The following is a 16667-nucleotide window of genomic DNA, read 5'->3' as shown; positions in this document are numbered from 1 at the left end:
TAATGCAGTGATAGAAACTGAAAATACTACATGAACAGCTAATATACTAATTAACCTGTCTCAGTCAAATATCTGATGTCTCAAATGAATCTTCCGTAGGTGGTGAATCAAAGCCAAGATATAAATGAATTTTCTTTCAGAAATGTGTAATATATTTTTGTAGCACAGAGAGAAAGATGCCCTTTGGTATATGAAATGAGAAGAAATGACTTTGGTCTTCTAGTCAAATGCATATTGTGCATTATTACAGAGACAGTGCTAACTCTGAAAATGACTTATTTCGCAGGGAATCACACTCCTTCCAGAAATAGAACAAATTCTCTTCTTCCTAAATTTCTGTTAATTTCAGATATATTGTTGCTTATTGTAAAAAAATTGCAAACATAGATAAAAATGTTGAGTAACTAAGTGACAGGATCCCCAATTTTCTCTAAAGTGTCAATGATTCTAAAACAGTTTAACACATGGATGTGAGAAAGAAAAAAGATAGGGCATACTGGCTGCCTTAGTATTTTAAATACTACCATTTTTACTAATATTAAAAACATGCTAACTTACGTGAATAGTTATCCACAAGTCAAAGCTATATCATTTATAACAGGTGATAACCAAAGGACCTGTTTATTTTTAAGGTGGATAAATTTGCTTTTTAATGTGCAGAAGGACAATATTTTCCCTAGTGAAAGAAGGGTGTTTTATATTATTAATAATGTATCTTATCTGCTGCTGCTGCTAACTCACTTCAGTTGTGTCCGACTCTGTGCGACCCCATAGACAGCAGCCCACCAGGCTCCCCCATCCCTGGGATTCTCCAGGCAAGAACACTGGAGTGAGTTGCAATTTCCTTCTCCAATGCATGAAAGTGAAAAGTGAAAGTGAAGTCACTCAGTCGTGTCTGACTTTTAGCGACCCCATGGACTGCAGCCCACCAGGCTCCTCCATCCATGGGATTTCCCAGGCAAGAGTACTGGAGTGGGGTGCCATTGCCTTCTCTGGTATCTTATCTACAGTCTAATAAATATATTAAGTACAAAGTTTTTCATCCATAGTAAAGAATAGCTGAAGAATTACATTTTCTTTATACAATTATATGTATATTTCACTATGAGTTAATTTGCCTCATAAAAATTAGAATGTATTGATTCTGTCCTAGATGCTAGTCCACCTGACTTTAATATGAAGTGTCATTAAAATGTCTTGCATTTGTACAACTATAATATCAACCTGCAGGATAAAATCAAAGTTTCAGATAAGACCAGAAAAAGCAATGTGTCCCAAGAAATGCATTAATTTCAAAGAATATTATATAGACACACACACAGAGTAGTCAATGAGGGATTATGAATATAAATTGATATTTGGCTAAGAAATGGAAAGAATGATGGTAGAATTCTGCCACATAGATATGAAAGAGCTAAAGGGGGAAAGATTAGAGACAGATATGTGAAAGCTGCTTAGAGAAAGACAGCACAGGATATTCATGGCAGTACAAGTAGTTGAAATTGATTGGTACCCAAATTACTGATACCCAAATTGTAAGGTGTCCTTAAACAGAAAGATAATGCCATATGGAAGTCCATCAACATCAGGCTAAGGAGTTGGCGGAGGCAATATAATATTATGTGTATTTATAGAAAATTACTGGTGGTAAAACCATCATAAAGTAGTTACGAGAAATAAAAGTTTGCTTTTTAAAAAAAGTCTTATTCTTAGTTTCACAAGAAATAATTTCTGCAGCTGGAATGATTTTTTTTTTTTTTTTGCTAAAAGAAACATAGGAAATAACATAATGTTGTAGAATTTTGCAGAGTCAGGGAGGCTTTTTTGGTCACATTCTTCCTGAGTGTGATTGTTTTCTCTGAAATCAAGAGACGCCTGTCAATATCCTTCCCACTCAGCAGCACAACTGAAACTCTGAATGGAGAGGGAGAAAGCAGATATGAGTAGGGGTAACACAGTTCCTGAAAATTGGAAATGTAATGTCAAGCGAGATGTTAAACTGAAATGTATCATTATTTAGAATATAAATAGATGAATGAAGGTTAGCAACCGATCCAAGACTGAAAACATGGAATAGCATGAGGCATGGGAAATAATTAGTATTAATATCATTCATAGAAAGAAAGATACCTGGGAGAGGGCAGGTGATGCTGGGTAGGTGTGATGGATTCATCTACGCATGCTGGTTTGAGATCTGTATCAAATGGACTTTTCCTGCATGTGATGTATCTTATTTCTGAAGCTCCAGGGAAAGAAGCACCCTGAGGGAGAAATAGTGACTAGAGATCTTGGTGTAGATGTGGTCAGGGCTAGGAGTGTTCAAATGAAAAAGCTCTAGAGTTCAGGCCAGAATACAGAGACCTCAAGGAAGCAAGGAGGCTGTAATCAAATCCAAAACAAAGGAGGATGCAACTAAAACTGGGAGAAAAATCAGGATCATGTGGGTGTCCTGAAAACCAAGGGAAGTCAGCACAGAAGAAAGGAAGGCAAGTTCAAAAGGATTTAGGGATGAATGGTGGTGGTGGTTTAGTTGCTAAGTCGTGTCCGACTTGTATGACCCCATAGACAGTAGGCTGCTAGGCTCTTCTGTCCATGGGGATTCTCTAGGCAAGAAAACTGGAATGGGTCGCCATGCCCTTCTCCAGGGGATCTTCCCAACCTAGGGATTGAACCCACGTCTCCTGCACTATAGACGCACTTTACCAAGTGAGCTACCAGGGAATTAACAAAAAATAGAGGTGCAATAAAGGCCAAAGGATTTTTTTTTTAGTTAGGAAACAGCATTTAGTTACTTTGTATAACAATTGGCCATTTTACTTTGGCCAATTATTCATGCATTCTGATTTTTAACTTCCGTGAATACTTGCATTTTGTTTTCTTTCAATTAAGTAAATGGGTTTAGAAGCTGAACATCTTAAAAATTGGCAAAATAGAATGCCCTTCAGATTGAAAACTTCACCTTACTATTTCTTTAGCAATACTTGGAAGGTGGGGAACATATTTTTGACTAAGAAATTTTGGTCTAAATTGCATCCCTAATATGCTTTTGCTTATTTCTTTATTTTTGAAGACTATTTCTCAAATAATAGATTATCAATAATTAATGGGATTATTTAATGACGGCATTCATATACAGAATTAAAAAGCAAAAAAAGTAACCATATTGTGCCCCAATCAACATGTTTGAAAAGGCCTTTAAGGGAGTCCAGTGAGGGACTTCCCTGGTGATCCGGTGATTAAGAAGCAGGCTTTCACTTCCATGGCTCTGGGTTTGATCCCCAGTGGAGGAAATAAGATCCCACAAGCCATGAAAAAGCATAGTCTTTTGATATTAATAAAGAAAAATGATTAAACATCATTTTAATAATGCAAAGTAAACACATGTATTGAAATTTATTTGAATCTATCATATATAAAATTATACAACCATTATACTGTGTATAATAACATATATATTTCAACTGAATGACATACAATATTCTATTGAACACTAACGCCTTAAATATTAAAAAGAATCAATTCGATAATGGTAGAGCAGATGTCTTCAATGAGTTATGAAATGTTAAAAGTCCACTGTATAACTTGACAGTACAAAGTAATGTTGAATGAATAAACTACCTCTGTTTTAATATGTGTGTTATTAAGGTATTTACATGATTTAAGAAAACAATTCTGGATATGCTAATTATGTTGCACACAATAATTCTTATTTGAAATGCAATCTATAGGATTCCTTGACTTGAGTCATACTTGGCGGGTATGTGAGTAATCATTTCCATATTGTTTCCAATGACTTCCTAGAATATGGTGCTTTTAATAGTGTATCTGTGATGCATATATTACCAGTTATGTTTATAAGCAATACTGTTGCATTCATTCAAAAATGAAAACTATAAATTCCTTTTAAATTCTTGTCATACATCTTGGTACATTCTCCTTATGTGGTGAAATAGAAACTAAAGTATGGCAGAGGTATTTTTGCTGGTAAGCTGTAGCTAGAATTAAATAGGCATTATTGTCATTTTGCTGTTTGCAAAGAGCACAACAGAAAGCCAACAACAAAATCCTTGCACCACCTGGGAAGTCCCTAGAAGAACATACTAGCTTTATAAAAAGCAAGTGAAAGTCTAAAAAGCAAAGAGTATGCTAAATAAAAAAGGTTGATAAAACATGTTTTTATTATGTGCACATCAGTGTCCCTGTAAGCAAGTGGGCACCTAAAATGGATAAGATAAAACCAGTAAATAATAAATATGGAAACAGTGCTTTTTTGAAATAAAAAACTGAATACAGTTAAGAGTTTATTTTCAACTGTTATGTCAATGATAAATGCAATATGTTTCATCATCATTTTACACAAAATAAGCATAAAATCTTCCTTTTTCCCCAAATCAATGTAAACAGAGCCCAGACGGACGTATCGAAGTCAAAGGGCAGTATGGAAGTTCATCACTGCACATTAAAGATGTGGACTTGTCAGATTCAGGGAGATACGACTGTGAAGCTGCAAGTAGAATTGGAGGGCACCAAAAGAGCATGTACCTTGATATTGAATGTAAGTTATTTTAATTTTTTCAGTTGTGTATTAAGACAACTTTTTTCTTCTTTGAAAAACATGGAATTTTGTAGGAAAATCAAAACACAGATGTAATTCATGTTGCAGTATTTGATACATAACATTAGAAGGAATGTAGCCAAAGTCAAGTTATTAGAGACATCTAGTGGAGGTTATGGGAGATTTCACAATATAGATTTGACTGTATTTCATAGTCTTGATACTGCTTACTGTAAAAATTAGTACTTTTTAATGGAACGTTTAGCCTAAATCACAATGTAAACAGAACTATATTAGTTATCAGTAATTGATCAACATCTCCTTAGATTTTTATCTGTTTATTCTTAATATTATTGGTCCTGCATATCATGTATGTAGTGAGAATTTCATTTCTCATTCAAATTTTGTTGAATTATTTCACATCCTCATAAATTATTGTATAATATTTAAAATACAGTGTTTAGGATACTCTGTTTTGCAAGGACTGATTGTGAACCAAATTCAAGTTGTTTTTGATCACAGATGTAGTCCTCCTTTGCTTTTAAAAGCTTACATATTGGTTTATTCAGCTATTTCTGGAATTGTTCTCTATGCAGTACTTTAACAGCATCCCACAAATAGTGATTTATTGTGTTTCTCTTGGCTTTCAGTTGAAAATAATTTATATTTTTGTAGATTATTTCATCATTGGTCAATATTATTTGTGAGGATATGTTTAGCCTTCAGATATTAAGCATTTCCCTAGGTATTTTACTGTTACTAATTTCTAATTTAATTCAGTTTTACTTCAAAAAATATTCTCTATATGATTTTGATTGCTGTTGTATTTATTGAGGTTTGTTTAATGTCCCAGCATATTATCTCTCTAGTATACATAATATGTACTTGAAACAAATCTATGTTCTTTAAATCTTCTATGTATTCACCAGATTTGTTTTGTTCTATTAGAGTGATGGTTGTTAGAATCCTCTACTATAGTTGTGAACTTTTTTCTCTCTCTCTTTAATTCTGTTTATTTTTGCATTTTGTGTATTTTGAGGTTCAGTAACACAATACACATTTATAGTCTGTATCTTCTGTTAGTGTCCTGTTGTTGATATAACCAGTGAACATGAATTTACTTGCTGTAAACAATACCATATATTATTTTAAACTCTTGATATCAGAGGTCAGAAATGATTCTTACTGGGATAAAATCAAGTGTTTGTAGGGTTGTGTTTCTTTGTGGAGGCTCTACAGTTTCTAAAATATGCCCACTTTTCTTAACTTGCAATCTCCTTCCATCTTCAAAGCCAATAATGGTAGAATGAGTCCCACATCCCATCATGTGACTTTGATTCTGCTTCCTTCCTCACATTGTCTCTATCTTTGACTTGCCTGCCATTTCACTGGACCCACAGTGGATAATCCAGGATAATCTTCTCAACCCAACATCCTTAATTTAGTCAAAGCTGCAAAGTTCCTTGGCCCATGTGAATTAATGTGCTCAAAGGTTCAGGATGTGCTTATCTTTGGTGGATCATTTTTCTCTCTGTAATGTATGTCTTCTTCATGAACGATTCATTTTCTCCCCTAATCCCTGACTAGGTATGTTTTGTCTTATGTACAAATAGCTATTCAGGCTCTCTCAGAGTTAAGAATCTGACACTTTATATTAAATGTAAAAGCTTTGCAACAATACAGATGCCTTTACAAGTACTCCACACTGATCTTTAAAAAAAAAAAAAATTTGATGTCATATGCATTATACCCACATTCATTTTAATTGAGGCTGTCACCAGAAATTATGATTTTTTTAAATAAATTATAGATATATTAAGGAACTTGAAGGGGAGAAATATTTACCATCCCTCTGGGTTATCCCAGTGCACCAGTACCAAGCTTCCTGTATCCTGCATCAAACCTGGACTGGCGATTCGTTTCTTATATGATATTATACATGTTTTAATGCCATTCTCCCAAATCATCCCCCCCCCACCCCACAGCCTATAATACATAGTGAAGTAAGCCAGAAAGAAAAACACCAATACAGTATACTAACGCATATATATGGAATTTAGAAAGATGGTAATGACAACCCTGTATGCAAGACAGCAAAAGAGACACAGATGTTGTTTGCTTTTAAAGCTAACTGATTCTCTGCTGATAATCTCCTTACTGCTACTGAGTTCATTCAGTGAATTTTTTGTTTTATTTAATATATTAATTTATTTAGCTCTAAGTTTCTTTTTCTATTTTGTATTTTTTGTTTCTCTGCTGAGATTTCCTATATAACCTTTATTCTGTATATGTTTTTGTTTACCTAATTGAACATAGTTAAATTAGCTGCTCTAAAATCCATATTTATTTTATTTATTTTTTCTTTTTTATTTTATTTTATTTTTAAACTTTACATAATTGTATTAGTTTTGCCAAAATCCATATTTAATAGTTGTAACATATGAGGTATCTTGGAGTGTGCATATGATAATTGTCTTTTCCCTTTAGAATTGTTCATATTCTCCTGGTTTATGGAATGTTGAGAAATACGGCATTGTGTCATGGATACTATAAATATTATCCTGTGCAGACTCTGGGTCTCAACAACCATCTGGAAAAAAGTATTTTAAGTAGATAATCATCCCTGAGTTCTGTGTTGTCTCCTGTAATCAGTTATTCAAATCTCAGTTGATTTCTTAATGTCTTTGCTATGCATTTTGTATCTGTTTGAAGTATGTAGAGCTCAGAGTTTAGGCTGAGTATTCTGTGGTTTTATACTCAGAATTATGGCGTCTCCTCTATGACTCTTGTCTGGGATAATCCCCACACTATTCAACCTTTATTGGCTTCTTTCCAGAGTACCTCTATATTTCTGGATGTGTTTTATGTCTAGAATCACTTTGAAACTTCTTATCTAGCACCTACCCTCTAGACATAGCAATGTGGCTGGGGAAAAAAAAAAAGAAACAAAAACAAGGAAACTAGTTTTCATTCCCCTCCACAACCCCAGTTTTGTTTTGCTCCCTCTACAGAAGCCTTAGGGTAGTGTTGTTGTTGTTGTTTTGTTTGATTTGTGCCATCTCCAGTCTTTTTAATTATTACCAGTAGGGGAGTTGGGTTATCATTGGCATGCTCAGCCAGCAATTTTTAGTTTATTTCCTCCATTCATATTTTTTTTCAAATTTTACTTTTACTTTTTATAATCATATTGGCTCAGCTGGTAAAGAATCTGTCTGCAATGAGGGAGACCTGGGTTTGATTCCTGGGTGGGGAAGATCCCCTACAGAAGAGAATGGCGACCCACTCCAGTATTCTTGCCTGGAAAGAGAATTCCATGGAAAGAGGAGCCTGGCAGGGCTACAGTCCATGGGATTGCATAATGGAACATGACTGAACAACTTAGATACATACACACACACACAGCTTTAAATAGACAATTACCATGATCAAAAGATTGTTCAATTGCAAAGGCCTAAGAACAAGTTAAGTTCTTTTTTCTCATTCAGTGTGTCAATCTTCTATATAGTCAATTTTATTTAATTTGACATTTTTATCTGTACTCATATGAAATCTACCTGAAAGGTATAGCAAGTTCTAGGTATGTGAATTATTTCAAACTCTAAATTGTGGGATGGGGTCTAGTGGTTTGGAGCACCATGGCCTTGGGTCAATACCTGGTCAGGGAACTGAGATTCAGTAAGCTCTGCACTATGTCTTAAATAAATAAATGGCTTTAGCTGAGGTTTAGAGTTAGGTATTCAGATTTTTAATAGTATCTTTTACCTACAAGGGCTTCCCAGGTGGTGCTAGTGGTAAAAAAAACCCACCTTCCAATGCAGGAGACATGAGACTTGGGTTCTATCCCTGGGTCAGGAAGATCCCGTGAAGAAAGGAAATGGCAACCCACTCGAGTATTCTTGCCTGGGGAATCCCATGGACAGAAGAGCCTGGCAAAGGAATAATTCTTCTGATTAAGGCTGAATTTCATTTAAAGCAAATGAAAATATTTATATTTAAGATTAATAAATGCATTATCAAACTTGAGTCAATATGTCTACTGACATATTTCCCTTTCCTCAGTCTTTAAATGAGAGGCCTTTTGCTTGTGGATTTAACATACACATCCTATATCTAAGCTGTGGCCTCATGTTTTCTTCCCATGATGAGTCTCTTCTAAATATCTATTATACATGAATTGAAAATCTCTGGAAGTCTAGATTCCTCTTTGATTAAACCAGATTCTTATAGTATTTATTTATATGCTTTACTCAAAATGTTCTTTTTTTCACAATCAAATTTACTCTTTAACTCCACAATGTTAAAAGTCCAGCTCACTTTTGAAATTTTATGATACATTTAAGAATGAATTTTAGGTTCATAGCAAGATATAAATATGCCCATGTATGTGCCCAAACTCTACTTTGTGGTAGGCATATGAGATTATTACCTTCTAGTTACTTAGCATAATTTACTAAAACTGAATCCTGAAAAAAAAGTTTTAAAATGGATAAAGATTATGTGAACATTTATTTATGGTTAGTTATATTCTAGTAGGGGCTTTCCAGGTGGCACTAGTTGTAAGAACCCGCCTGCCACTTCAGGAGACTGAATGAGATGCAAAAGAGATGCAAATTCAATACCTGGGTCAGGAAGATCCCCTGGAGGAGAGCATGGCAACCCACTCTAGTATTCTTGCCTGGAGAATCCCACAGACAGAGGAGCCTCACGGGCCGCAGTTCATAGGATCTCAATGAGTCAGACACGACTGAAGCAACTTAGCAAACATGCATATTCTAGTAAAAGATAAATTTATACTTAGATAGAAAATAAAATAATTATTCATCATAATGTCATTAATTGCTAAAGTTCATTTTTTCATGTAGTAGGAACTTCCCTGGTGGTTCAGAGGTTAAAACATCTACCTCCAATGCAGGACACCGGGGTTCAATCCCTGGGTTGGGAAGCTCCCCTGGAGAAGGAAATGGTAACCCACTCCAGTATTCTTGACTGGAGAATCCCGTGGACAGAGAAGCCTCGTAGGCTACAGTCCACGGGGTCACAAAGAGTTGGACACGACTGAGCGACTTCACTTTCACTTTTCAGGAACATAGTAAATACCATTAAATTGTCATCTACATTGTGGTTCAGTTGCCAAGTTATGTCCGACTCTTTGCAACCCCATGGACTGCAGCACCAGGCTCCTCTGTCCTCCTACTTCCTGGAGTTTGTTCAATTTCATGTGGATTGGGTTGGTGATGCTATCTCATCATTCCATTCTCTGCCACCCACTTCTCCTTTTGCCTTCCATCTTTCCCAGTGTCAGGGTCTTTTCCAGTGAGTTGACTCTTTGCATCAGATGGCCAAATAATTGAAGTTTCAACTTCAGCATGAGTCCTTCCAGTGAATATTCAGGGTTGATTTCCTTTAGAATTGGCTGATTTGATCTCCTTGCTGTCTGAGGAACTCTCAAGAGTCTTCTCGAACAGCACAGTTCAAAAGCATGAATTCTTCAGCACTCAGCCTTCTTTATGGTTCAACACTCACATCCGTACGTGACTACTGTAAAAACCATAGCTTTGACTAGATGGACCTTTATCAGCAAAGTCATGTTTCTGCTCTTCAAAATTCTGTCTAGATTTATCATAGCTTTCCTTCCAAATAGCAAGTGTCTTTTAATTTCATGGGTGCAATCAATATCTGCAGTGATTTTTTAAAAATTTTATTTTATTTTTAAACTTTACAATATTGTATTGGTTTTGCCAAATATCGAAGTGATTTTGAAGCCCAAGAAAATAATATATGTCACTGCTTCCACCTTTTCCCCTTCTTTTTGTCATGAAGTGATGGCATCATAGGATGCCATGACTTAGTTTTTTTCACCCTCATCAAGAAGCTCTTTAATGTAATTCAATGGAATGTAATGCCATCAGAAGTTACTCATGGGAATAAATATTTATATTTTAGAAATGATAAGAATATTTTCATTCTCCATCTTTGATTCAAAACAGTATAAAATTATAAACATTACAAAGAAATTATACATTGTCACAAACATTTACCAAAATAGTCTTTACTATGTGATTCAAGAAACTAAATTGTAATATTGTAAGAATGAGTGGGAAAGAAATGAGCCATTTATAATTTGATACCAATGACATTTATTACAGTAATACTAAACTTAGAAGGTGTTTAGATTATATCTTTTTGTTGTTGTTGCTCAAAACCTCTTTTGTGTTTCAGTTTAAGCAGACTTCTTTGGCATCCTGCCAGTTCATTTTCAATATTCCACAGGCATTACCCTTTCTAAGAAGCAAGAGTTGAACTAGAGTTCCAATTTATAAAACACAGGAGATAACAGGCATGTGATATGTAGTTGAACACAAGAAGCACCGATTACATAGCATGTTTGATTACAATTAGAGTATCATTAAATTTTGTGACTAGGTACTCATTATTTATTATCTGTTAATTAGATTTAATTATTTTGTGTGACAAATTTAATTTAACAGTTACATGGTAACAATGCCTGTTAAGAAATATTGAATTTTTTATTTGCATTTTATTATCATTGAGCTCTCTGCACCTGCTTTTATTTCTTGTTAGAGATAATAGCAATATTTAAATGCATTTTCTCCTGTATAAAAGGAGTTAGCTATATCAGAAAACTCTTAAGGATATGCTGCTGCTGCTGCTGCTGCTGCTGCTAAGTCCCTTCAGTCGTGTCTGATTCTGTGCGACCCCATAGACGGTGGCCCACCAAGCTCCCCTGTCCCTGGGATTCTCCAGGCAAGAACACTGGAGTGGGTTGCCATTTCATTCTCCAATGCATGAAAGGGAAAAGTGAAAGTGAAGTCGCTCAGTCATGTCCGACTCTTCGCGACCCCATGGACTGCAGCCTACCAGGCTCCTCCATCCATGGGATTTTCCAGGCAAGAGTACTGGAGTGGGGTGCCATTGCCTTCTCCAAACTTAAGGATATAGAGAGATTAATTAATATTTTAATACAGACTCATGTTACTTCCATACCTATTCCATTTATTGTATCACACAATTATTTCCTCAAGATTTGCAATCACTCAAAATAACTAATTCTGGTAGCATTCTCTGTTACATGTACCGGATGAGGTGGGTAAGGTGTGACCATGATTTTAACATTTAAAAATAGTATCTCCTAGATGTCCATCAGCAGATGAATGGATAAGAAAGCTATGGTACATATACACAATGGAGTATTACTCAGCCATTAAAAAGAATACATTTGAATCAGTTCTAATGAGATGGATGAAACTGGAGCCTATTATACAGAGTGAAGCAAGCCAGAAAGAAAAACACCAATACAGTATACTAACGCATATATATGGAATTTAGAAAGATGATAACAATAACCCTGTGTACGAGACAGCAAAAGAGACACTGATGTATAGAACAGTCTTATGGACTCTGTGGGAGAGGGAGAGAGTGGGGAGATTTGGGAGAATGGCATTGAAACATGTAAAATATCATGTATGAAACGAGTTGCCAGTCCAGGTTCGATGCACGATACTGGATGCTTGGGGCTAGTGCACTGGGACAACCCAGAGGGATGGTATAGGGAGGGAGGAGGGAGGAGGGAGGAGGGTTCAGGGTGGGGAACACATGTATACCTGTGGCGGATTCATTTTGATATTTGGCAAAACTAATACAATTATGTAAAGTTTAAAAATAAAATAAAATTAAAAAAAAATAGTATCTCAATAAGCAAGGTGAAATTAGAAAAGCTCCTTGTTTATAGCAGACAAGCATTTTATATCTGTGATTAAAATCTTGTCTTATGAACCTACCCTATGCACTCACCATAATACATTTAAATTGTTCAAACTTTAAAGAAGATGGCTCACTTATAGAAGTAATTTGGTTCTAATGCCAGCAACTACTTAGATTTTATACCCAACATGAGAATTTCAGTGACAACATCTGAAAGAAATATAAAGTTTATGTCTACAGCCAGAAGATAAGAAAATAAGAAGAGAAAGAAAGGCGAAAAAATCATTTTACTGCTCTCTGTATTTTTTAACCCAGACTTTACATGGACCCTCTGTGAAAACTTGAAATATCTAGCATCCTTAATGTGTACAGATACTATAACTTACTCTAGTTTTATCAGATTTGTGTCTATTTCTGACAGATATAATTGATGCAGATTATATCTTGTGAAAATGTACTTTAGAGATTATGATGATGAAAAGTTGTTAAGGAATTTTAGAAAATATTTAACCCTTGAAAAGATACATCTTAGATATGAACAAATATCAAACAAACAAATGAAATAGTCATTTTGAGTAACTACTGGATTTATCACTACCTCTTGCCACCTGCTTAACTTAATGGTCCAGAAATATCAAAGTCTACCTTCAATTCACCACAGTTTTCTGCCCTTCCTTGGAATGAAGACCTTGTCTCAGTGATCCCAGTTCTTACTGGTACAGTGAGTGTCCTAGCTTGTGGAGCTATAATGAAATATCTTAGGGCTTTAGCAAAACCTTTTATTTCTCATGATCTGGAGGTTGGAAAGCCAATACTGGCCAAGTTCCTGGTGAGCGCTCTTTTGCAGGTTATCATCACATGGCCTTTCCTTCATATAGAAAAAGAGACACCTCCACTCTCTTCATCTTTCTTTAAGGGCATTAATCCCATGATGGGGGTTCTCTTATGACTTCATCTAAAATTAATTACTTGCAAAGATCCCACCTTTAAGCACTATCACATGGAGGATTAGGGATCAACATGTCCATTTGGAGGAGAAACAAAATTCATTCATAAGAATGAATTTTTTGTGTTTGACAGAGAAAACCACATCACAGATAGAACTTTACAGGACCAGGCTGCACCTTAAGATCACATCGTTCCAATCCATTACTGGTATCACTGAGTTTTGTCATTTTGAAGATCCTAAAAAATAGGCCAAAACCTTGTGGTAGACTGCTTACAGCCTGGCTTAGTCTGTTTGAGCTGCTATAATAAAGTACCATAGACTGGGTGACTTATGAAAAACAGAAATCAGTTTCTCACAGTTCTGGAGACTGGAAATCCAAGATGAGGGAGGCAGCATGGTTGGGTTCTGGTGAGGACCTTTTCCGATTACAGACCATTGTCTTCTGGTTCTATCCTCCTATGATGGAGAGTAGAACAGGAGGAAAAAGCTCTCTCTTAACTCCTTGGGGTACAGGAGCTCCAACCTATGACCTCATCTATACCTAATCACCTCTCCAAAGCCACACTTCCTATTACTATCACATTGGAACATGTGAATTTTATGGGAACACTGACCTTCAGTCCGTAACAATGCTCCCCCTCCCTCTCCTCCTTCTTAGGTTGGGGTGCTAGTATGTTTGTCTTCTTGGATTTATTATTGGATACCTTAGTCGAGAATAGCATGACCATCAAAAGTTAAGGTACCTAATTCTTGAAAAAGACAAATCCAACAATTTGAATCTAATCAGCCAGAATTCTGTGGCCATAAATCAGAATTTTGGAGTTGAATTTCAGTGGAGCAAAGGCAAGGACAAGCTTTTGTTTTACTACTGTCCAAGTATGGTTTATATCAAGCCAGCTCACAGTATGTGATAGTGTAAGTTCAGGTCAGTCTCTCAGTCGTGTCTGACTCTCTGTGACCCCATGAATAGCAGCATGCCAGACCTCCCTGTCCATCACCAAATCCCAGAGTTCACCAAAACTTATGTGCATCGAGTCGGTGATGCCATCCAGCCATCTCATCCTTTGTCGCCACCTTCTCCTCCTTCCCCAAACCCTCCCAGCATCAGAGTCTTTTCCAGTGAGTCACCTCTTCTCATGAGGTGGCCAATGTATTGGAGTTTCAGCTTTAGCATCAGTCCTTCAAATGAACACCCAGGACTGATCTCCTTTAGGATGGACTGGTTGGATCTCCGTGCAGTCCAAGGGACACTCAAGAGTCTTCTCCAACACCACAGTTCAAAAGCATCAATTCTTCGGTGCTCAGCTTTCTTCACAGTCCAACTCTCACATCCATACATGACCACAGGAAAAACCATAGCCTTGACTGGATGGACCTTTGTTGGCATGGTAATGTCTCTGCTTTTCAAAATGCTATCTAGGTTGGTCATAACCTTCCTTCCAAGCAGTAAGCATCTTGTAATTCCATGGCATAATCACCATCTGCAGTGATTCTGGAGTCCAGAAAAATAAAGTCAGCCACTGTTTCCACTGTTTCCCCATCTATTTCCCATGAAGTGATGGGACCAGATGCCATGATCTTCGTTTTCTGAATGTTTAGCTTTCAGCCAACTTTTTCACTCTCCTCTTTCACTTTCATCAAGCGGCTTTTTAGATCCTCTTCACTTTCTGCCATAAGGGTGGTGTCATCTGCATATCTGAGGTTATTGATATTTCTCCCGGCAGAGAAGAGAAACTTCTCTGATTCCAGCTTGTGCTTCATCCAGCCAAGTGTTTCTCATGATGTACTCTGCATATAAGTTAAATTAGCAGGGTGACAATATACAGCCTTGACATACTCCTTTTCCTATTTAGAACCCGTATGTTGTTCCATGTCCAGTTCTACTGTTGCTTCCTGACCTGCATATAGGTTTCTCAAGAGGCATGTCAGGTGGTCTGGTATTCCCATCTCTTTTAGAATTTTCCACAGTTTATTGTGATCCATACAGTCAAAGTCTTTGGCATAGTCAATAAAGCATAAATAGATGTTTTTCTGGAACTCTCTTGCTTTTTCAATCATCCAGTGGATATTGGCAATAAGTTCTCTGGTTCCTCTGCCTTTTCTAAAACCAGCTTGAACATCTGGAAGTTCACGGTTCACATATTGCTGAAGCCTGGCTTGGAGAATTTTGAGCATTACTTTACTAGCCTGTGAGATGAGTGCAGTTGTTTGGTAGTTTGAGCATTCTTTGGCATTGCTTTTCTTTGGGATTGGAATGAAAACTGACCTTTTCCAGTCCTGTGGCCACTGCTGAGTTTTCCAAATTTGCTGGCATATTGAGTGCATCACTTTCACAGCATTATCTTTTAGTATTTGAAATAGCTCAACTTGAATTCCATCACCTCCACTAGCTTTGTTCGTAGTGATACTTTCTAAGGCCCATTTGACTTCACATTCCAGGATGTCTGGCTCTAGGTGAGTCACCACACCATCGTGATTATCTTGGTCATGAAGATCTTTTTTGTATAGTTCTTCTGTGTATTCTTGCCACCTCTTTTTAATATCTTCTGCTTCTTTAGGTTCATGCCATTTCTGTCCTTTATCAAGCCTATCTTTACATGCAATGTTCCCTTGGTATCTCTAATTTTTTTAAAGAAATCTCTAGTCGTTCCCATTCTGTGGTTTTCCTCTATTTCTTTGCATTGATCGCTGAGGAAGGCTTTCTTATCTCTCCTTGCTATTCTTTGGAACTCTGCATTCAAATGGGAATATCTTTCCTTTTCTTCTTTTCTTTTCACAGCTATTTGTAAGGCCTCCTCAGACAGCCATTTTGCTTTTTTGCATTTCTTTTCCAAGGGATGGTCTTGATTCCTGTCTCCTGTACAAACAATATCATAAACTCTGAGTGTCATCAGGCAGTCTGTCTATCAGATCTAGTCCCTTAAATCTATTTCTCACTACCACTGTATAATCACAAGGTATTTGATTTAGGTCATACCTGAATGGTCTAGTGGATTTCCCTACTTTCTTCAATTTAAGTCTGAATTTGGCAATAAGGAGTTCATGATCTGAGCCGCAGTCAGCTCCCGGTCTTGTTTTTGCTGACTGTGTAGAGCTTCTCCATCTTTGGCTGCAAAGAATATAAACAATCTGATTTTGGTGTTGACCATCTGGTGATGTCCACGTGTAGAGTTCTCTTGTGTTGTTGGAAGAGGGTGTTTGCAATGACCAGTGCATTCTCTTGGCAAAACTCTATTAGCCTTTGCCCTGCTTCATTCCATCCTCCAATGCCAAAATTGGCTGTTACTCCAGGTGTTTCTTGACTTCCCACTTTTGTATTCCAGTCCCCTATAATGAGAAGGACATCTTTTTGTCCTTCAAATCAGATATCAGTGGGGAAATAATTCCAGAAAGAATGAAAGGGTGGAGCCAAAAAAAACAAACAAACAAAAAAAACAATAC

The 16667-nt window shown here is 36.5% G+C and overlaps 1 protein-coding gene across 1 annotated transcript in view; it reads left to right on the top strand.

Moving 5' to 3' along the window:
* The window catches only part of NCAM2 (neural cell adhesion molecule 2), a 539245-nt gene that overhangs the window by 418601 nt on the left and 103977 nt on the right, over window positions 1-16667 (top strand). The window contains exon 9 of the mRNA XM_055567775.1: window positions 4405-4555. Within this exon, the coding sequence (XP_055423750.1) occupies window positions 4405-4555 (151 nt within the window). The remainder of the gene's footprint in view (window positions 1-4404; window positions 4556-16667) is intronic.

This window comes from Bubalus kerabau, chromosome 2 (assembly GCF_029407905.1).
Source record: "Bubalus kerabau isolate K-KA32 ecotype Philippines breed swamp buffalo chromosome 2, PCC_UOA_SB_1v2, whole genome shotgun sequence".
Lineage (NCBI taxonomy): Eukaryota > Metazoa > Chordata > Mammalia > Artiodactyla > Bovidae > Bubalus > Bubalus kerabau.
Note: the sequence above shows the minus strand (reverse complement) of the source record. Positions and strands in the feature narration are given on the sequence as shown.